Source organism: Sturnira hondurensis, unplaced genomic scaffold (genome assembly GCF_014824575.4).
Source record: "Sturnira hondurensis isolate 20B ecotype Veracruz unplaced genomic scaffold, ASM1482457v3 Scaffold0015475, whole genome shotgun sequence".
In the NCBI taxonomy this organism is placed as follows: domain Eukaryota; kingdom Metazoa; phylum Chordata; class Mammalia; order Chiroptera; family Phyllostomidae; genus Sturnira; species Sturnira hondurensis.
Genome location: NW_028088106.1, coordinates 1,562,937 through 1,585,903, shown reverse-complemented (window position 1 = coordinate 1,585,903; position 22,967 = coordinate 1,562,937). Strand labels below are relative to the sequence as shown.

The 22,967-nt window shown below is 32.3% G+C and overlaps 1 protein-coding gene across 1 annotated transcript in view; it reads right to left on the bottom strand.

Annotated features, from left to right (window-relative positions):
- LRP1B (LDL receptor related protein 1B) overlaps positions 1–22,967 on the bottom strand; it is a gene marked incomplete at its 3' end in the record, with an annotated part of 1,343,287 nt that overhangs the window by 491,554 nt on the left and 828,766 nt on the right. The window contains exons 23-24 of the mRNA XM_037064526.1: positions 9,313–9,513; positions 7,073–7,318 (exon numbers count right to left, since the gene is read on the bottom strand). Coding sequence (XP_036920421.1) covers positions 7,073–7,318; positions 9,313–9,513 — 447 coding nt within the window. The remainder of the gene's footprint in view (positions 1–7,072; positions 7,319–9,312; positions 9,514–22,967) is intronic.

The following is a 22,967-nucleotide window of genomic DNA, read 5'->3' as shown; positions in this document are numbered from 1 at the left end:
CAGAAACAGAATCAGAGAAATGGACATCATGTGGAGAGATTTCAGTGGGGAGGGGAAAGGGAGGAATAAGGGGGAAAAGGTACAGGGAAGTATAAGTATAATTAGTAGGTATAAAATAGTTGGGGAGAGATCGAAACTGGTATAGGAAATAGAGAACTCAAAGAACTTGTATATACAACCCATGGACACAAACTAAGGGGGAGAATGCTGAAGGGTTGTGGGGTGCAGGATGGAGGGTGGATAAAGTGGGGAAAACCGCAATAGCATAATCAATAAAATATACTTAAAAAAGAAAAGTAAAGGCAATTCTCAAATTAAATAAAGATATATTCAAGCAAAAACAAACTGTATAAAATATTTGGAGATAAAAGACAATGAAAAAATTTTGTTGTGTTTCAGTTCTGAAGTAGATATATTATTTTCTTTGGAGGCAAAGTCAAATTGGAATAAATATCAGCAAATTATGAAATAATCATTCACTTTTATAGTGTTCGAAGGATCTTCTAGTAAACTAGATCCTGTCTCATAAATAACTGAATATATCAGTTCAAACTAGTACATTATACTCTTATTGTAAAAGTGGCTTAAATTTTTTTCTGCTTTAGCATACTGTGAGATGACATATATATAGAACAAATAGGTTATTATTTATATTTCTCTGGTGATGAATTTCACATTTATAAAGTTTGCATCAGAAGTAGGTTCTGAAAGACCCTGAAAGGTTTTTAGTGTTCTGTATATAATTCTATATTCTTTGATTTTCTTTAAGTCTTACTACAGGCTCACTTGAGGATTTTTACAAGACAGAATATGAAAGCAGTAGATGATGTGTCGAAGAAAAAAGAACCTCTCTATGATGTTCTCAGGGTAAATTGTTAATATAACTTTACAAGTAGCAATTCTACATCAATAGCTCTGGATTCTTTATCATGCATATATCATCAAGGAAAAAAGTGGTATTGTAGTTATAGTGTTTTATCTGATGATATTTCAGAGTTTTTACTATCTTTTTTGTTTTAGTACTTAATAATTTTTAAATTTCTCTTTCCCCATCATCAGATACAGTTTTTTTACAGAGTAGAAAATTATGAAGTATAAATGGCCTATCATTTCTCTGGCTCAACATATATACTATTACTTCTTTTTCTTCATTTCTTCAGCTATAGCTATATTAGAAATAAATAATGGTAAAATATTACTGAAATGTGATACACATAAAGGCAGAGGACAGGATCTATAGAATGAAGGGTGGTATAGACTTTCAACTATTATTCAAATCTATGAATTTACAAGATTATGTCACTAATGGTCCATCATTTTTCCTTGAATGCCATACGTGATCATTTGTTTTTCTCCTCTAAATTATTTGCCTGGAAATTTCTATATATTTTTCCTCAACAGCTCTGTTTTATATTTCTGGTTTTAAGTCATCTATTTTTTCATTAATAAGTAATAAGCATTGCGTTTAGGATGTGTGTGTGTGTGTGAGAGAGAGAGAGCTCATTGAGGTAAGGGATTGAACAAAAATAATTTGCATTCCTAGGATAAAGTCCATTACCCTTTTTAAACACTGCATTTAATGAATATTTGTAATGGCATAAATAAGTGAGTGATTAAATACCAATGAATGGTTAGTCAAGAATACATTAAACATGAAGGAGATAAAAATGATTATGGGGAAAAGGGTAAGAAAAGGAAGGAGTGAGGGAAACAGAAAGATGAAGAAAATTGTATAACAAGGGTTAACATGACTGAAATTAAATTAATAAATTAAAAAGATATTCAAAATGTCTAAAGTTTAGAACATACAATTAATTCCTACAAATCAATAAAAAAGGCAGTGATATTAACAGAAAAATGGTCAATGGTAATGAAGAGAAGCAAAGGCTAACAACAAGCACATAGAGAGATGCTCAACTCACAAGTAATAAGGAATGTACAAACTAAAGAAATAGAGTATTACTTTACTTCCATATTGGGGAAACACCTAGAAAGTTAGATAATTTGAAAACTTAGATAATTATCCAAGTTTCAAAGGACAGGCTGACTCTCTTGTTAGGGGTTAATCTTGCTGGTGACTTTAAGTTGAAGCCAATGAATATTTACCATTCCAAAAATCTAGGACCCCTAACAATAATACTGAATTTACTCTGCCTGTGCTCTATAAATGAAACAACAAAGCCTGATGAGAGCACATCTGCTCACAACATGGCTTACCAATATTTTAAGCCTGCTGTTGAGACCCACTGCTCTGGATAAATGATACCTTTTAAAATAGTACTACTCATTGATCGTGCACCTGGTCACTGAAGAGCTCTGATGAACAGGTACAACAACATTAATGTTGTTTTCATGCTTGCTAATATAACATTCATTCTGCAGCCCACGGAGGAAGGAATAATTTTTACTTTAAAGTCCTATTATTTCACAAATACAGTTTGTCATAGACTGTGATTTTTTATGGCTCTAGGTAAATTGAAAACCTTCTGGAAAGAAGTCACCACTCTAGACGTCATTAAGAACATCTGTACTTCATAGAAAGTGGACAAAATATCAACGCTAATAGGAGTTTGGAAGAAGTTGATCCTAATGCTCCTGGATGACTAAACAGTTCAAGACTTCAGTGGAGGAAATAGCTATAGAAGGGTAGCAATACAAAAGAACTAAAATTAGAAGTGGGCCCTGAAAGTGTAACTGAATTTTTGCAATCTCATGATGAAACTTTCACAGATGAAGAAATGCTTCTTATAAATGAACAAAGACAGTGGTTTCTTAGATGGAATCTACTCTTGGTCAAGATGGCTGTACAGTGTATTGATATTATAACAAAGGATTTAGAGTATTACAAGAACTCAGCATGCAGAGTCAATGTTTGAAAGGATTGCCTCCAATTTTGAAACAGGTTCTAAGTCATTTTTGAAAGGTAGAGGCAGTTTATATGGCAAACTTTATTGTTGTCTCACTTTAAGAAATTGCCACAGACACCCAAACCTTCAGGCACCACCATCCTGATGAGTCAGTAGTTGTTAACATCGAGGCAACACTTCCACCAGCAAAAAAATTACTTCTTTTGGAGGGTCAGATAATGGTTAGCATTCTTTAGCAATAAAGTATTTTTTTAAACTAATGTATGTAGCCTGGCTGATGTAGCTTGGTGGATTGAGCACAGGCCTACAAACTAGAGGATCATGGTTTGATTCCGAGTCAGGGCACATGCCTGGGTTGCAGGCCTGTTCCCAGCATGGGATGCATGAGAGGCAACCATACATTGATATTTCTCTCCCTCTCTCCTTCCCTTTCCCTCTAAAGATAAATAAATAAAATCTTAAAAAATTAATGTATGTACCATATACATTTTTAGATTTAATGTTATTGCATACTTCATAAAGTGCAATATAGTGCAAACATAACTCTTTAAACTGATTTTATTTTTATTTTTTTATTTAATATTTATTGTATCGTGCTGAGTGAAATAAGCCAGGTGTTGAAGGACAAATACCATATAATCTCACCTTTAACAGGAAGCTAAACAACAAAACAAACAAGCAAGCAAGATATAACCAAAGACACTGAAATAGAGAACAGGGGGACAGTGACCAGAGGGGAGAGGGGAGGGAATTTCAGGGGAAATAGGGGAGAGATTTAGAGGAACAAATATAAAGGATACATGGACAACAACTAAGAAGAGTGGAAATGGGAGGGAGGTGGGGAGCGTGGGGGGATGGAATGGGATGGGAGTAATAGACAGAAAACTGTACTTGAAAAATAATTAAATAAATTTTAAAAAAAGAAAAAATAATAATATTTATTGTATTTTTTCCATTACTATTTAGTCCCTTTCTACCCTATTCCTCCCACCACACTATTGTCCATGTCCATGAGTCGTTTATTTTTAGAGAGAGGGGAAGAAAGGGAGAAACAAAGGGAGAGAAACAGCTAAATGCGAGAGAAATATCTATTGGTTGCCTCTCTCTCATAACCCAGAAATGTGCCTTTACTGGGAGTCAACCAGTGACCTTTTGCTTTGCAGGACAGTGCTCAACCAACTGAGCCACACTGGTAAGAGTTAAACATGACTTTTATACATAGTAGAAACCAAAAAATTCACTTGACTTGCTTTATTGTGGTATTTTCTTTATTGTAAGTGCTTTGAGAAAAAAAAACTAAGTATCTCCAAGGTATGCCTGTATACTTCTGCTTTTCTATTAAATTATAAACAAATCTACCTGTGAAATATAGTAATGTTAACAGTGAGAAATCCTATGGTACTGTTAGAATTTCACTCTAAGTTCATTTATAAGGGGTCACATCTATTAGAAGAATTATCTTTGCACCTGTCCACTTATATTCAAATGTTAAATTATTCTAATATTGAGCATACCTGGGTTATTGATTTCATAGAGCACAAAATCATCATCATATATCCATCACTTCCCTGTCCCAAACATTTATGTAAATTAAATTACTATTATCATTGTAACAAGTTGGCATTTTTTCAGGCTCTCATTTCAATTACATACAAACATTTGCCTATCTTAGGCCTCTAAGGACCCAAGTTTTAACAGCCATTAGAAAACAAAGACAAGAACATTTGTCTTTATTGTTGTTATAGTGTTTGTATTGCATTTGAGAATATTTTCTTTCTTTATTTATTTATTTATATTTTTTCCATTTTAAAAAAAATTATTTAATTATTTTTCAAGTACAGTTTTCTATTACTCCTATCCCATACCATCCCCCGTGTTCCCCCCTCCCTCCCATTTCCACCCTTCTTAGTTGTTGTCCATGTATCCTTTATATTTGTTCCTCTAGATCCCTCCCCTATTTCCCCAGAAATTCCCTCCCCTTTCCCTCTGGTCACTGTCAGCCTGTTCTCTATTTCAGTGTCTTTGGTTACATTTGCTTGCTTATCAAATGTAAAACATCATATAAACAAAAGCAAAGACAAAACCACATGATCATATCAATAGATACAGAAAAAGCTTTTGATAAGGTACAACACTCATTTATGATAAAGGTACTCAGCAAAGTGGGAATAGAGGGAGGATTCCTCAATATAATAAAGGCCATATATGAAAGAACTACAGCCAACATCATACTCAATGGGCCAAAACTAAGAGCTTTTCCACTAAGATCAGGAACAAGACAAGGTTGTCCACTTTCACCACTTCTATTCAATATAGTATTAGAAGTTTTAGCCTCAGCAATCAGGCAAGAAAAGGAAATAAAAGCCACTTAAATCGGAAAGGAGGAAACAAAACAGTCATTGTTGGCAGATAACATGATAGTGTACATGGAAAATCCTATAGACTCAACCAAAAAACTGCTGGAACTAATAAATGAGTTTGGCAAAACAGTGGGTTACAAAGTCAATATTCAGAAATCAAAGGCATTTTTGTATACCAACAATGAGAATATTTTCAATAAATACATGAGTTTGAGAGTTTGAGACCTCTGCTGGGTAATGTGTTTGCAGTAGAAATCAGATTTCTCTGGTGAAACTCCATTGCCAGCAATGGGATTTATCAAAAAAAATCTATAACTATAACTTGATTTCTGACTTCTAGATACTTATTATTTCATTGGAGAGATAAGGAAAAAAGAAACATGATAGATAAGGATATAAAAGATATATAGATAAAAAGCAAAAATAGATAGCAAATTAAAAATGTGATCACATATTCATGGATAATACATTCTAGATGCAGAAAGAACAAATTTCTGCAGAGCAAAAATATTTGAAAGAAGACTCTATTAAAGAAAAAAGATTTAAACTAGTATGACTTAAAGCACATCTGGGATTTTTAGGGAAAAGGGAAAAGTATAATTTAAGTAGAAGAAGCAAAATGAAAACAAATTATGATGTATGTGTTCTTATCAGTCTGATGAAGCCTGTGTATCTCTTACTACAAAGTTTTAAAAAGTCTAAAAACAGTAATAAAAATATATATATATATACAAATTGATAAAGGAATCAACCATATTGAACTATATAAATACTTTTGTAGTAATATATATAATTTTTTGTTAACACATTTTATAACAATACTGAGCAGTGGGTTTAATGACTCCTATTATTGAAGTAGCCATGGCTTTCAAAGCTTAAACATAAGTAATATTTTGAGATATCAACAACTTTAACATGATATAAATGTCTGCTTCTTCTGTCCGATACACAGTCATGGTTGCTGATAGCACACATTCCCAACTGGAGGAAAATGGCAACTTTCTATGAGAGGTTAAAGAAAATAAGGTGTAATATTTTCCCCAACAAAGTTCATGGACCCCTTCAATTATATTCATGACTACCAAGTGCCCTACAGGGGCAGACTACAAATCTGGAGGAAACAGTGGGACGCCATCATTCATGAAGTACCTAACGGGTGTGGGGCACAATAACAAGTGTTTTGTGCTATTCTTACAATATGCTGTGAGGGAGATGTTGTGATAATGGACATTACCACTTGAAAGATGAGAAAACTGAGGCACAGGAAGCTTTATATACCTTGCCTGGAGTCACACACATAATGAACACCAGCTGAAAGATGAGAGTTGGTCTGTCAGATTCCATAACCATTGTGTGCTTTTCCCCCTGTGGAACTCAACTTGGAGAATCAGAAGAATGTTTTAAATGGGTGGTTTGAAGATGAAAACAGCCAGGTCAAGGAGTTGTTTGCAAGAGTAGTAGAAATAGTTAGAAGTATGGGAAAGGACCAGGCTTTGGATTCTAAAAGGAATGTGAAAAAAAGTAAATGTAAAATCTTTGGAACATACAACATAGGCCTTAGGAAGAGTGATGATGAAAGTAATATCTAGGAGAAAAAATAACCTGGTGGATTGAAATGATAAATATTATTGTAATTAGTTTCTGTCCAGAAGATTTCAGAGAAGGTCTAAAATGACACATTATGCTTATGCCTTACATTAAATTAAATGAACCCTTTTGTTAATTTTCTGAAAGTGTCTTTGGTTTTATTTCTTAAGATCTGTTTTTAAATAAAAATACACTACCCACAAAAATTTAAAAAGGCACTTGCTATTCTTAAATATAGCAAAACACAACTCTACTTACCAACACTTGTGCAACTTTCACCATCTGCATCCAGCTTCCACCCTTCGTAACATGAGCACTTGACAGTGTGCTTGTGCTGCTCACACACTTGACTGCACTTCACATGGGGGCTACAGTAATCCACAATTTCACACGTTTTATTATCTGCATTGAGTTGAAGTCCTTCAGGGCAGGAACAGACAATTCCTCTCCCCGGAACAACAGAACAGTGGTCACTGCAGCCTCCATTGTTCAGGAAACATTCATCTATGAAAGGAGAAGAGATTGTAGGGCATTATCAGTTATTTTGATCAATTAGATGCTAATCATTGAACTCAGTTCCCTAAGGCTGAACATAGAGTATATATGTAATAAAAAATACAAATAAAGCATTTTCGGATTTTTTAGGGGTTCAGGTAAGAATTATGAAAGAATTCATTCAATGACCAAATATAATTCTACATGATAAGAATTGGAAATTAACAAATTTCATTTCTGCATAATTTTGTAGTACAGTTGATTTTACCCAGTAGAGGTAGCATGGGTTCATTGTTCCTGTTACTAGTAGAATAATTATGGTGAGCTTTTTAGCAGTTGTGCAAAATCTTGAAGTAAACAAATGAATTCAGAAGAAATTTGTTTTCCCAATTCAAAGTACAAAGGATAGAAAAATAAAGCTGGATTTTTATATCATTTTCTTCAGACTGTATTTTCTCCTTTTATTTACTTCATTTAGCCCAGGGTATGAAAAAATGATTAACTTTAACTTCTTTCAACACTTGTAGTGCTTCAGTGATCACTTCTGGATTTCCTGATTAAGATCATTATTTTCTTTTCTGTTATGAGGAAAGTGACACTTTGAAAAATTAAGCCACCTATCTGGATTACTTAATTGAAATAACTGAAGAATATAATTTAAAATTGTCAAAGTCTAGACTTTTTCTATAATTACACACTTAAAATTTTAAGAGTATTGATAGGTTCCTTCATTTGGAATTGCTCATACAGCCTTCATGTGCAAGTCTCACATTTGTAATGCAAGAGATATTTCAATGCAGCAAACTACTCCATCAGGGAGAACGAGCTAGGAGAGAAAGGGGTGGGTATAGACAATCTAAGTCTGTCACCTTTGAGTAGTGTTTTTGTGGTTGTTGTTGCTTAATTTAGTTTATTTATTTATTTATTTGCTTGGAATCTTCTTATTTAAATTTTAGCATCACTGACAGAGACTTTCATTACTAGCTCAAATCTATTTAATAGACTCACAAACTCTTTGGAGGAAAAGACATTTTATTACATAAATTCATTAAAAAGAATAATGGTATTTTTTGTAATATTTGTGTACTATCAATGTTCACTTCACATCAGAATATGCTAACTTGAGGCTTCAATGTAGTTGTCTTTCCTCCTTTCAGTTGGGCAGCTTCATCATTTCCTTAAGTCATTTTCTCACAACCTCAGGTTATCTCATTTTAGTTCTCAACATCCCATAAACTTGTTTTCATTATTCTATTGGTGTCACCTTCAGTGTTATCTAGAAAACATATTTTTAAAATAGCCTTGCTAAATTTTTAATTTCCCCACAGAGAAGAAACTATAATTTTCTTTATACATGCCAATTCACTAAGGAGATGGTTAGTTAAAAGTGATTGTAAAGCTCAGAAGCTATCATACAAAAATCATTACAATTGATTAAAGCACACTAAAGAAAGCTATTGTATGAGGACTAAACACTGAGAAGAAAATTAAGTAATATCCACTTGGTCTTATTACTTAGCCCCCTCCTTTCCTTTTTCTAAAAGTGTTTGTATTGTAATGATTGGAGAACATGACAAAATTTACTGGGTGGCAGTAAAATTTATTCTATAGGTCAGTAATAGCAAGGTTCTCTTGTTCAGAGTGACTCTGTGACAGAAATAATTGGTTTAATTGTGGCAACAGCACTTACTGTCCAGAGATCTAAATGATGAGCAGAGCTATACCATTGTTAATGAGTTGGATATAACTTAGAATTGACTGCTTTACTTTCAGAAATCTCTAATCATGTTTTTAAGAATGCTATAGACTTATAGGTTATTAAAATGTAGATAGTGTAGATAGGGTTCAGTGCTAAAAGTTTCATTTAAATAGAATCAAACATAAATAGAATGAATTATTTTGTCAGAATGATTGGAAGGAACAAATGCTATTTAAGTATCAGCAAGTGAATTAAAAAGTTCTAGGTCTCTGAAAAAAAGCAAATGCAGTGAAAACTGCAGTACCACAGAGATCGCCTTCATCAGACCCATCGGGGCAATCCCTTCTCCCATTGCAGAGTTTCTCTGGCTGCAGGCAGACTGATGTGTCATTAGCACAAGGGTATTTGGGTGGTCCACACAAGAAATCGTCGCAGTCATCTTCATCGGACTGATCTTCGCAATCAATATCTCCATCACATACCCATCCTTTGTTGATGCATCTCCCTGAAGAAAGTAGAAACAACATGCATTTAAATTTTGTAATTAAATCACTGTAATAATGAGTAGTCACTATTGTCTTCAGAGGTAGAACTGCTTGTCATTAGCAAGAAATATATTTGCTGATAGTTTGGCAGTTTATTCTCATGACATTTGAAAACAACCAGTTCTTGCTCTAGTTGTTAAAGTGGCTCCTAGTGTTAAAACCTTGATATTTTTTATTTAGTTTCAAATTATTGGTTTACCTTACTTAAATAATTAGGTAATTAATTGAAAGTGTAATTATAGTATTTTTAAAAGCAAACTTTATTTACATATAAGTTTCTCTCAGAGCCCTAGATTTAGTTAAATGCTATTGTGTATTTTGGGACCTGAAATGTAAATAAATACTTTATTTTTGCAGGAGCAGATGCCCTTATATTCATATTTATCACCTCAGCACCCAAGCTCCTCACACCCAGGCTTATATCCCATGCTCTTTCAAAAAAGCTACATATCTTTGTAGTTAAGGTATATACAAATAGGACTATAGAAGTGGGTATTTCTTTAATGACTTTGAGAGAAAAACACTATTATTATTTAATCAGTCTGTCTCAAAATAACAATGTAAAATGCATAGAAAGCAATGGCAATTGTTTCACCTTTCTTTCACTGCAAATTATTCCTCAATTCTATATTGTTTGCATTCTTCTTCTAATTCATTATTATTCTAGGTTTCTCACTGTTAAGGTGTTATGTGAATAAAAGAAATGTACCTTAAGAAAAGACTAGTTATTGACTGACTATATACCATTATCTCATAAAATATTGGGGCAAATAGAAAGAATGCTTAAGTCCCAGAGTCACCATGTAAAACTTCTTCAGTTTTAAAAGCTACTAAATTTTAAAATACATATTGGTGAAAAAATGTCTTACTTATAGAAAAAAATATGGACAATTCTCCATAGTATTATAAGTCAAAGAAGAAAAAAACAACACAAATGATCAGCTCTATAATTAATATAAATACATTTGATAATATTGGACATCAATTATTAATGAAAATAAAATAAAAATTGATGGACACTTAACTAACAATAAATTTGATGTAAGTGGAAAAACAAATACTTTAGCCTCTACACCATAAATATAACTAATAACACTATTGTTTTGTATCATTATGGAAATATTATCTAATGCAGTTAGGAAGTAGAAAGAAATGAGGTATAAAGTTAGGGAAGAGTACCATTATGTTTTGTTAATATAATCGTATAATTATAAAATTAATATAAACTAAATAAGGACTATAAGAGACTAAGCATTCCAAAATATATAGCTAATTTCTAAAATTATATGGAAATAAATAAATTTTATATATACAAAATAAATATAGCAGAGGAAATGACTAATTTAAAAATATACCATAAAATAAAGCGTTTTATATTAAAACTAAACAAGAACTATAGAGAATTTATATAAAGAAAATTCTAAAGCCTACAAAGAAACCTCCACCCACACACACACAAAAAAAGAGTATTATTTAAAGATATAGTTTGGTCTTAAAGAGGAAGATTTATACTGTAAAAATACTACCTTTTTCTCCAAGTTAATACAATACCAAATAAAATAGTATCAATATTAATATAATAGTATAAGTTTATTCTAAACTTAAGAAAATGAAACTGCAAATATCATTAAGTCAAAAATGATACTGTATATGCCAAGTATTTAGAAATATTTTAATGAAGCAGTAAAATGTTTTATAGTAGATCATCAATAAGCATATCAATAATTCAACAACATAGAAACATCAGAAACCAACTTTTTATGTATATGGTTTTAAAATACAAAACAAACCCAGCTATTCAAAAGGTAGGAAAATTAATTATAAAATTAATGAGGTAAGATTCATTGACTAGATATCTGGAGAAAAAGGTAAAGCTGAATCATCACTTGATTTTTTCACCAAAATAAATACTAAATAGATTAAAGAGGTATTTTATTTTATTTTTATTGTTGTTTAAGTAGAGTTGTCTCAATTTTACTGCCACCACTTCCCCCCATCCCACCCATCCTCATCTCCGCTCTCAATACTGCCCCACTTTGGCTTTGTCCAAGGATTAAGAGGTATTTTAAAATAATAACAATAAGCAAAAAAATCTTGAATAACATAGATATTAAAATAAAAACTTAAAATTGTCATTACACAATCCCAGAAAGCATAAAGGACAATTGATAACTTGATTTAATGAATATTTTTGATTTTACATTGCAACAATCAAATCCATATACAGATGATCAATAAACCAAAAAATATTATATTTAACAGAGGGGCATTTTTATTTAAAATGAAAAGGGCTCTTATATATTAATAAGAAAATAACCCAATAAGCAAAGTTCAAGATACACAATAAATCAATAATGGCTTATATATACAAGATGTTCAAAATATCTTTCAGTTAAAAAATAAAGTAAAACAGCAATTAGATACCATTTTTCTTTATCAGATAACTTAAGATAAAAAAAAATAGATAATACAAACAGATTTGACAAGTGTGTAAGAAACAACCCCAAAGTTAGGATACTGAAAATTGGGGTGATCTGTCTGTAAGGCATTGTTAGGAAATCTAGCAAAAAAATGCATTAACTATTCATTACAGTAATTTTTATTTTAGATTTTTGGAATATTTTTATTAATATATTTGCACAAATTCATAAAGATGTGTATATAGGATACGAGCCACTGCTTTGAATATATTGGTAAAAGATCAGTAGCAACACAAATTATAATTTGCAAGAGTGGTAATGTCAATTACAATGTATCTATACATTGAAATTATATGCTTGAGTGAAAAAGAATGAGATAATTCTGCATAAATTAATATAAACAATCTACAAAACATCTCAACAAAAAAGCCATAAAACTGAGTGTATGATAGACTTTCTTATATGTTAGAGAGATTTGTCTCTTTACTAGTAATCATGACTCTATTTTCATATATTTATCAATATAAATATATGGATAGTATTCTTTATACACAAATTCTTTCTGGAGGACAACACAGAAAATAGTTAAAAATGATTGCCACTAGTTAGGAAGACTTGAGGTACTGGAACCAAAGTAGGAGAGAGAGGGATTTTCCATTGGATCATTTTGTGCAAGTTTATTTTCATTCTACCGTGAAAACATAACTTTTCCCAAAAAATACTAGGTTATTTTTAAAACCATGGTGATAAAATATATGCACATATGCCATAAGTCTGACAGTTTCTACAGGTACATTATGAAAATTTAATATTCAGGTTACTTTGTGCCTTATACTTTCCTAGGGACTTTAGGAAATACTGGAAATGATAATTTCCATCTATGTTACCAATGAGCTAATAATTTAATTAGCAAGAGAAGATCATAATTGTAGTTTAAAATATGATACCTTGTATCCAATACTAGAGTATTACATTGTATGGAGACATTCACAAGGATAATAAAATGAAAGAAGAGTTCAAGGATAATATAGCAATTTCCATTTACAGTTCAGTAAATCAAGAAATAACTTTTTTTTTTACTAGACATCTTGACATTCTTGACCAATGACTTCAGAATGATCTTAGAGTTGTTTCTACAAACTCATTCATGAATCACTATCAATCTTTTAGAATCAGAATAGTAATAACAACTATTTTCCATCCCTGACCTAAATACTGCTTGGAAAAGGTAAAGAGAAAAATCTTACTCAAATGACTAATAATAGAAAAGCCAAGAACTTGTATGTATGACCCATGGACATGAATTAAGGGGGAGGAATGCTCGTGGGAGGCAGGGTGCAGGGACAAGGGGAATAAAGGAGAGAAAAAATGGGACAACTGTAATAGCATAATCAATAAAATATGCTTAAAAGAAAAAGAAAACACCAATGCAGATAATGTTAACAGATATGAATAAATATGGACACATAGTTTAAAAGAACTTTACAAGTTTAAATGGCTTCTTCCTCCCATTGATTTTTCAGGGTATGTTTTAAGCTTAATTGCTTCTCTTTTTCTTATTTGTTTGGTTTTAATTCTCACAAAAATGTAGGTAAGAGGGTACACCAGGCATAATAAATGTAATCATATTTCTAATCCATGACCATTAATTGGGTAAAACCCCAAAGCAAATGAACTTAACAAATATGCTTAAAGAATGTTAATCTTTATTGATTCACATCAAGACAAATTCTTATATAATCAAGTCTTTTGTCATAACATCTTAAGGAAGAATTATTATAGATTTTATTCTTTAATGTTCCTCATTTATATATAAGGAACTTGAGAATTATGTCAAAATCTTATTATTAAAATAAAATAAAGGTTAATAATATTTAAAATGTGTTATAGAAATTGAAAATATCCAATATTTTTTAAAAATAAATATTTTAAATGTGCAAATATAAGTTGAAATAACCAACTAAATTACTTTGCCTTTACTAATTCTTTAAAAATATACAACATGTTGAAAATAATATTAGGTATATATTAACAAGTTGAGTTCTATGTAATATTTTCTGATTTATTTATAATGATGTTTTCAACCTGATAACTAGGTATGTGAGACCCTTATGGGAACTGTAATTTCACCCTTTGAGCAAAAAAGAATGAGAATGGGCAAATAACAAGGGCAAAAACCACAAAAATAGGCATGTTGGTATTATGGCAGCTAGTACAATTGTGTGTACAAACACACACAAGACCTTGTAAGCACTGCTTTGCTCTGTGTTACCTTAAAACATACAGTTTACATTAAAAGTCACCACAAAGTCCACAACTCTGGGAAAATTAAGTGATTCTAGATATCTGTAGAAAATATGTTGCTTTTCCAAAATAAATTTATATGATCTTTTCTCTATTAAATTGATTGGATATTAAAAATAAATTTATCATTTTATAAACTATTTGACTTGATTTTGTCTCAAGAGACTACACGTGCTTTAATAGGATAATTTCTCTTCTGGGGTACAACTAACAGTTAATAATAAAAATATGATATTTTACTCAATAATATATTTATAATGTCTTTTTAAATTGCATTTAAAATGACCTATGAATTGCAATACTTTATTTTTATACTACTAACATTTAATGCCACATACATATTTATTTCTCTAATAATGTCTGATTTCAATTCATTTCAGCCAGTGTTCATTGAGTGTTAATTGCTTGCTTACCTGTTAAAAAATGTAGAAAGATAGAAAAAACAAATTCCTGACCCCATGGAGCAATTAGTCTAGTAGTGACAGGCATTCTAATATTAAGCATATAAAATAATAGAAGCAATATATCATCACAGAGTGCTATGAAATTTCACAGAGGTAAAAGATATGTATAATTTTAAAAAATGACCAGAGGGGAGAGGGGAGGGAATTTCAGGGGAAACAGGGGAAGGATTTACAGGAACTAGTAAAAGGACACATGGACAACAACTAAGGGGTGTGGAAACGGGAGGGAGGTGGGGAGCACTGGTGGGGGATGGGCAGGACTGGGAATATAAGACAGAAAACTGTACTTGAACAATAATTAAATTTTAAAGAAATCAAAAAATTTGAGATTGGATTTACTGAGATGTTATTTGGAAAGGGATTTTAAAAGTTTTTTAAAGGTATCACATATGAGCACAAGAAAAGCTATACATATGTGTGTGTGTGTGCATATAATTTGTGCCTCTATTGTTTTAACATTGAAATATATACTCTCTGTGAAAATAAAAGAGGAAATAAATCAGAAAAAGAGAGAAGATAACATTGTGTGAAAGAAATAGCATGGTAATTAGTCCTATTCCTTAGTGGATATGTGTGAGGGCATAGATGGTGGAAGTAAATGAACTCTTCCATAATTTATTTCTCTTCCATTTTTGAGTGGATCAACTATAAAATTCTATTTTTTATGTGTATACTTTATTTTGTGCTAAACATTATTTTTGTAATAATGTAAGTACGCATTTTCATTAGGACTATATACACAGAACTATGTTTATTGAATTTTATAGATGATTTACAATGGTAAATTTGAACACAGGCAGTTTGAGCTATTTTTGCGGAGTTTAACCCACTTATAAAATGCAATTCTTATGTAAATGTATAAAGATGGGAGAGAGTTGAATTTGTTCCAGAAGCAATAATGAGATGGTTTAGGGACACAGTTAATAAAATGTTGATTGGTAATTCACAATGCAGGGTTAAACTTAGGCTATGATATATGAGCAGAAAGAATGAGGTGAGTGATGTTAGTTAGATAAATTGCAGAGATAAAGTTAGTAACACCTGGAAACTGATTACAAGTTAGGTGTGTCAAAAAGTGCTTTCTGCTTTAAATCTGCATGTTAAGGGAATCAAAGCTGTTTATAACAAAAATTTAAAATGAGGGAGAATTTCTGTCTTTGGGGGGAAAGAAGAATATTTAGCACAACATTGGAAAAACTAGGTTTGAAACATGGGACCATTTTTTGTGACAGATATTTGGGAGACATGTACTCGGAGATGATAGTTGAAACTTTGGGAACAGAAAAGATTGTTATAAATACCTTATAGAAAGATGAGAAAAAGCAAAAGAAAGAAATTAAGAGAAATTCTAAGCAACACCTAACACATGTGTTCAACATGTATTTTTATTTATTTTTTATTTTTTTAAAAGATTTTATTTATTTATCTTTAAAGGGGAAGGGGAGGAGAGAAGGAGATAAATATCGATGTATGGTTGCCTCTCATAAGTCCCCTGCTGGGAACTGGCCTGCAACCTAGGCATGTGCCCTGACTGGGAATCGAACTGAGATCATGTAGTTCGCAGGCCCACACTCAAACCACTGAGCTACATCAGCCAGGGCTCAACATGTATTTTTAAATAAAAGGAAGAAGTAGAGGGAAAAAGGGAAAGAAACAAAAAAATTTTAAATAAATCTAAATGGTGAGTGGATAAAGAAGACAGTCTATTATAATTGCTATCAGAGAGATGCAAATTAAAACCACAATGAGATACCACTTTATACCAGTGAGAATGGCTATCATAAACAAAGCAATAAACAACAAATGTTAGAGAGGGTGTGGGGAAAAGGGGACTCTGGTCCACTGTTAGGGGTTTTGCAGATTGGTACAACCATTATGGAAAACAGTATGGAATTTTCTCAGAAAACTAAAATTGGACCTGCCTTTTGACCCAGCAATTTCACTGCTAGGATTGTATCCTAAGAACCCTAAAACACCAATCTTGAAGAACATATGCACCCCAATGTTCATAGCAGCACAATTTACAACAGCCAAGAGTTCGAAGCAACCTAGGTGCCCGTCAGTAAATGAATGGATCAAAAAACTATGGTACATTTACACAATGGAATTCTATGCAGCAGAAAGAAAGAAGGAACTCCTATCTTTTGCAACAGCATGGATGGAACGGGAAAGCATTATGCTGAGTGAAATAAGCCAGTTGTTGAAGAACAAATACCATATGACCTCACCTTTAACAGGAAGCTAAACAATAAAATAAACAAGCAAGCAAAATATAACCAAAGACACTGAAATAGAGAACAGGGGGACAGTGACCAGAGGGGAGAGGGGACAGAATTTCAGGGGAAATAAGGGAGAGATTTAGAGGAACATATATAAAGGATACATGGACAACAACTGAGAAGGGTGGGAATGGGAGGGAGGGGGAGAGTACAGGGGAGGTGGGATGGGATGGGAGTAATAGACAGAAAACTGTACTTGAACAATAATTAAATAAATTAAAAAATAATTTATAATATGAAAAGATTACTATGCTAGTGATGAAAATATTGAAAAAAGAAATCAGTTCCATTTACAATAGCATCAAAATCAATGAAATACATAGGAATAAAGTTAATCAACAAAATGAAGTATGTCTACTTTGAAAACTACAAGGTACTGATGATGGAAATCAAAGAAGACATAAATAAATAGAAAGGTATTCCACCTTCATGGAGTAGAAGAATTGATACTGTTAAAGTGTCAGTACTATCCAAAGCCATCTATGAGAGTTGATGCAACCCCTATAAGGATTCCAATAGCCTATTTTACAAAAATAGAAAAATAAACACTCCTAAGACATATCTGGAATGACAAAATAACACAATTAGCCCAAGAAATGTTGAGAAAAAAGAATAAAGAAGAAGGCACCACACTTCCTGGTTAAGTTATACAATAAAGCTGTAGTAATTAAAACAATATGGTACTGACATAAAAATAGGTCAATACATCAGTGGGACAGACTTGGGAGCCCTAAAATAAACCCAAGCATACATGGTCAACTAATAGTTGACTAGGGAGCTAAAAATACTCAATGCAAAAAGAGACATTCTCTTCAGTAAGTGGTTCTGTGAAAATTGAATATTTACATATAAAAGGATAAAACTTGAATGTTAATTTTCAACACTCAAAAAAAATAACTCAATATGTATTGAAGACTTAAGTGTAAGACCTGGAGCTCTGCAACTCCTAGAAGAAAACATAGGAAAAAAGCTTCTTGACATGAGTCTTGGTACTGAATTTTTAGAAATCACATCTAAAGCATAAGTGACAAAATAAAAAATAACAAGTGAGCCTACACCAAATGAAAAACCTTTTACATAGCAAACGAGAGCATCAACAAAGTGAAAATACAACTATTTTTTATTATTGTTCAAGTATAGTCATCAGCATTTTCCCCCACCCCTTCCCCCTACCCCAGCCAACCCCACCTCCCTCCTCTGATTCCATACCCTTGGTTTTCTCCATATATCCCTCATAGTGTTCCTGAAAACCCTCCCCCTTGCCCCTATTATCAATATCCAATTCACTATTAAAAATAAATAAAGAGTAATAAACAACTAAAAAGGGGGACAGAAGACCTGAAGAGATTTTCCCCAAAAAAGATGTACAAATAGCCAACAGGTACATGAGAAGATGTTCCACATCAATAGTGATTAGAGGTATACAAATTAAAACTACAAGGAGATACATCACACCTGTTAGAATGGCCATCAACAAAAAGATAAAGGATAATGAATGCTGGCATGGATATGGAGAAAAGGAAACACTTGCACAGTTACTGGGATTGTAAATTTGGTGTAGTCATTATGAAAAACACTATGGAAGTTCCTCAAAAAAAATGAAACTAGAAATTTCACATGATCCAGCAATTCCACTTCTGCAAATATATCCAAAGAAAATGAAAACATTAACTTGAAAAGATATCTGTAACTCTATGTGCATAGCAACATTATTTACAAAAGGCAAGACATGGAAACTACCTAAGTGTCCATCAATGAGTAAACCAAGAAATTGTGTTATATATCAGGGGTGCCCAACCTCCCTTCTCCCAGTCTGTGGAGACCAGTGGAATTACTACCTGGGCTCCACATCCCTTCTCCTCTCTCCTCTCTTCCCCCACCCCCACACCACCCCAGTTCATGGAAAAATTGTCTTCCATGAAACCAATGCTTAGTGCCAAAAAAGTTGGGGACTGCTGGTATATATATATAATACAATATTACTCAGCCATAAAAAATTAGGAAATCCTACCATTTACATGATTAAACCTGGAAGGCATTATGCTAACTAAATTAAGTGAGTCAGAGAAAAACAAAATATTGTTAAGGTTTCAATTATCCACGGGATTTAAAAAAATCCCACCAAAGTTGTTATCAGAGGTGGGAGGTGAGGAGAAGAGGAATTGGAGGAAGTGGTCAAAATGTACAAAATTCTGGTTATAAGATCATAATGACTGTAGTTAAACTGCTATATGATATATAGGAATGTTTGGAGAGTAGATCCCAAAAGTTTTCATCACAAGGAGATATGTTTTTTTTCTTCTATCTGTATGAGAATATAATCATTTCACAACATATGTGATTCAAACTTGTGCTGTGTACCTTAAACTCATAGAGTGATGTGAAGATTTATTACTCAATAAAACTGGGCAAAAAAGAAAATGTTTTAAGGAGAGGAGTGTGCTCCAGAGAAAGAAGTCAGAGTACTGCATTTGTCACCCAAAATATCTATCATTCATTAAGTTTATACTACATTCTAGGCACTTTTTATACTTTCTATTGGTTATTATTATCACCTATAATTTACAAACCAGGAAGTTGAAACATAAAGAGGTTCAATAATTTATGTGAACTCACATAATTACTGAATGGCAGAGCAGGGCTCAAGAAAAAGACAAGTATGGACTCATCATTCCTGCTAACCACTGAAACAGCCATTCCCATAAAAGGTAGGGAGTGGATGTTAGATTACAAATGGTAAGGAAATGAGTGAGAGATAAAGGCGTATTGGTACAGTATGCATGGTGATTTAATGAAGGGAAGAAGGAAGACAGGGAAAGCTAATACAATTTTTAAATGTTATTTTAAGTTATCAGACTACTTATATTTATAAAGCAGGAGAAAAATTAGTGTGGAGAATGAAACTGAAGACATAAGTAGGAAGAGTGACTAAGGTCCCAGAGAAAGTAGAAGGTCACAGGATCAATAGCTACAGAAGAGCCCTCTGGGCAACGTGGGGAGAGTACTCTTCCTTAGAGACAGGTTTGAAGGGAGAGAAGAATAAAGCATGCAGAAAGGGGTTTAAAACTGCCTCTGGGAAGAATCAAAAGAGAAATATACATGCTCATAAGAAGCAATATGCAAAGTATTCTATTATCTTTACAGCACATTGGCAATGGAGAGCTCTCCATATTATTTTGTCAGAAATAAATAAAAGTATTCCATAGCGTTCATTACAGGAAGGAAAAAATAGTGCTGTGTTCAGAAATTCTTCATACACAATTTATCATGTAATTCTAAAAAAATCACTATTCCATTGTAGGATATTTTTAGTTCTAATTATCCAGATTGATTTTAGCAATTATTAAATTCACAATTCCACTTTTTATTTACCAACATAATAATGAAAGGAAAAGAAAACTATCTAAACACAGAAAAAGTATAATACTTTGCCATTCACAGAAGCTCACAGTGGATTTTCATTACCTGCAGGATCAGAACAGAACACAATGTTTATGAAATCACTTGTCAGAGTTAAATCCAAGTGCATCAGTTAGTTTTGTCACATTCTTTTGCTAAAGACCACATTATCCTTAATTCTTAATCCTAATCTGAGACCAGACTTGATCAAATACATATTGCTTTTCCCAATGGAATGTAAAGTGGATGGTGCATGGGCTCCGTATCAATCTATCATCACTCTCGGAAAGACAGGCAATCAAAAGAGGAGACTGTACAAGTAGCTCCTTCTCACTCCTTTTCTCTAAGTACCCTTCCCCTCTATTCAGAGGTGCACATTAACAACAGTTGCTTGTGATTCCTTTTAGAAATATATTTATTATTTATTGAAAAATATTACATATTATGCTAAATCATTTTTTTACTTTTCACTCAACACTTAATCACAGAGAAATGTTCATGTCAGTATACTGTAGTGATTCCCAGTCTTTAAAATTACTGCAAGGTATTTTATTTATGATTATACCATGCATGTTTACCAAAAAATGGAGTCTCACTATGGTGTTTTCTTTCTCTTACAAGTGGGATTGATGGTCTTTTGACATGTCTAAGAGCTTTTTGTATTTCTTTTTCTATGAACTTTGTCCACTTTTATATGGGTTGTTTGTCTTTTAAAAAAATGATACATGTTGCTGTAAACCCTTATTTTCCCCTGAAATTCTCTCCCCTCTTCCCTCTGGAACAAGTACAAAGGACACATGGACAAAAACAGGGGTGGGGGGTGAAAATGGGAGGGAGGGAGGAGAACTGGGTAGGTGGGTTCGGATGGGAGTAAAAGACAGAAAACTGTACTGGAACAACAATTTAAATTAAAAAAAATAAAAATGAAAATTAAAAAATGATACAAAGAGCTTTTATATGTTAGGGCATTTATTATTTGTAATCCATTGTGCAAATATTCCTCCCATCTTATTCTGTATTAGCTCTCTATAATATTCTATATTATTGCTCTTCTCTAGTTTTAGGCTATTCTTGGTTTGAAAAAGGGTACTTTTTCATGGTGAATTAGTCTTTGATTATATTGCTGAATTTCCTCACATTTTATCTAGAATTATGGTAGCTATAGATTTTCTGTTATCTTTGCATGCATGGGAGGTGCTGACTTTTAGGGTTGTGAAACCAGTATTATGAGTATGTTGTTTATAAAATAACTTAAAAGCTTTTATTCCTTTCAAATGATTTAGAAGAGATAAAATGTAATGGCAATAATGTTTCTTAAACAGTTGGTAGAACTTCTCAATTGATTGGGAAACTTTTTGTGGAATGGTGAGAGGAGATAGGTTTTATTCATTATTTTTCTATTTTTATAAAATAAATTGCCTATTTTTCTTCCACAATTATTTTTGGAAATTTACATTTTTAAGCACATAATTTTTATTAATACAGAATTTTAAGTTCATTTCTATGATGCCACATAGTTTGATTTTTATAATTTCTTTGGCATCTGTGATTATTTTCCTATTCTCATTTTATATACTCTAGTTTTCTTTTTTTTTAAATTAGGTAAGTTAATATATTTGCAATTTTAGTTATTCTTTCAAAAACCTAGTTCTGGAACTTTCAACTCATGTGATTTTTCTTTCTTTTTTTCCTAATCAGAACATTCTATTCATGTAGTATCTATCTATCTATCTATCTATCTATCTATTTAATTAATTATTGACACTGATACACGTGTCCCCCATTCCTCTCCCCTTTTCCTCCTTCACCAAAACCCTCTCAGCCTTCACTATATTGTTTTTTGTGTCCATGGGCTTTGCATATGTGCATATATGTTCTTTGGTTCTTCAAGTCCGCCACAACCCCCTCCCCTCTGATTTTTCTTTCTTATCTCTCTGTATTTCTGTTTTCCTTTGGTTTGGTTTGTTATTTTATAGCTTTTTGAGTTAGATGTTGCCTTAATTAGGGTATGCCACGCAGAAGTAACAAACCTTGAAATCTGGTGGCCTAACTCAATTAAGCTTCATTACTTACTCGCATAAAATTTTATAAAGTCAAGTGGCCTTCTCCAACTCATACATATACCCTCTACATCCATTGTTTAAGAGGTCACTGGACCAGGAGAAAAAAAAATGAGAAGAATGCTCACTATAGTTTAACTGAGTTGGCATGGAAGTGACATAGTCAATTTTACTCATAGCCCATTGGCTAGAACTAGTCACTTGGTCTCAATCTGATTGCAAGAGAATTAAAAAATATAGGAAAGCTTAAGAAAAATGGATGGGTATTATCTTTGTTATATACTCTTCAGTAATTTATTTTAATGTTTAACAATTTCTTAATGCAAATATGGGTATCTCAGTAGTTCTTACAGAAATTTTTTAATCTTTATAATGCTAGAAATATGTTTCATGAATAAAAATTATTTGAGTGTTTGTTTACATTTCTTACAGTTTTGTAAATTGAGTTTAATTACATTTAATTTTGGACAAAACTTTTTAACATTATT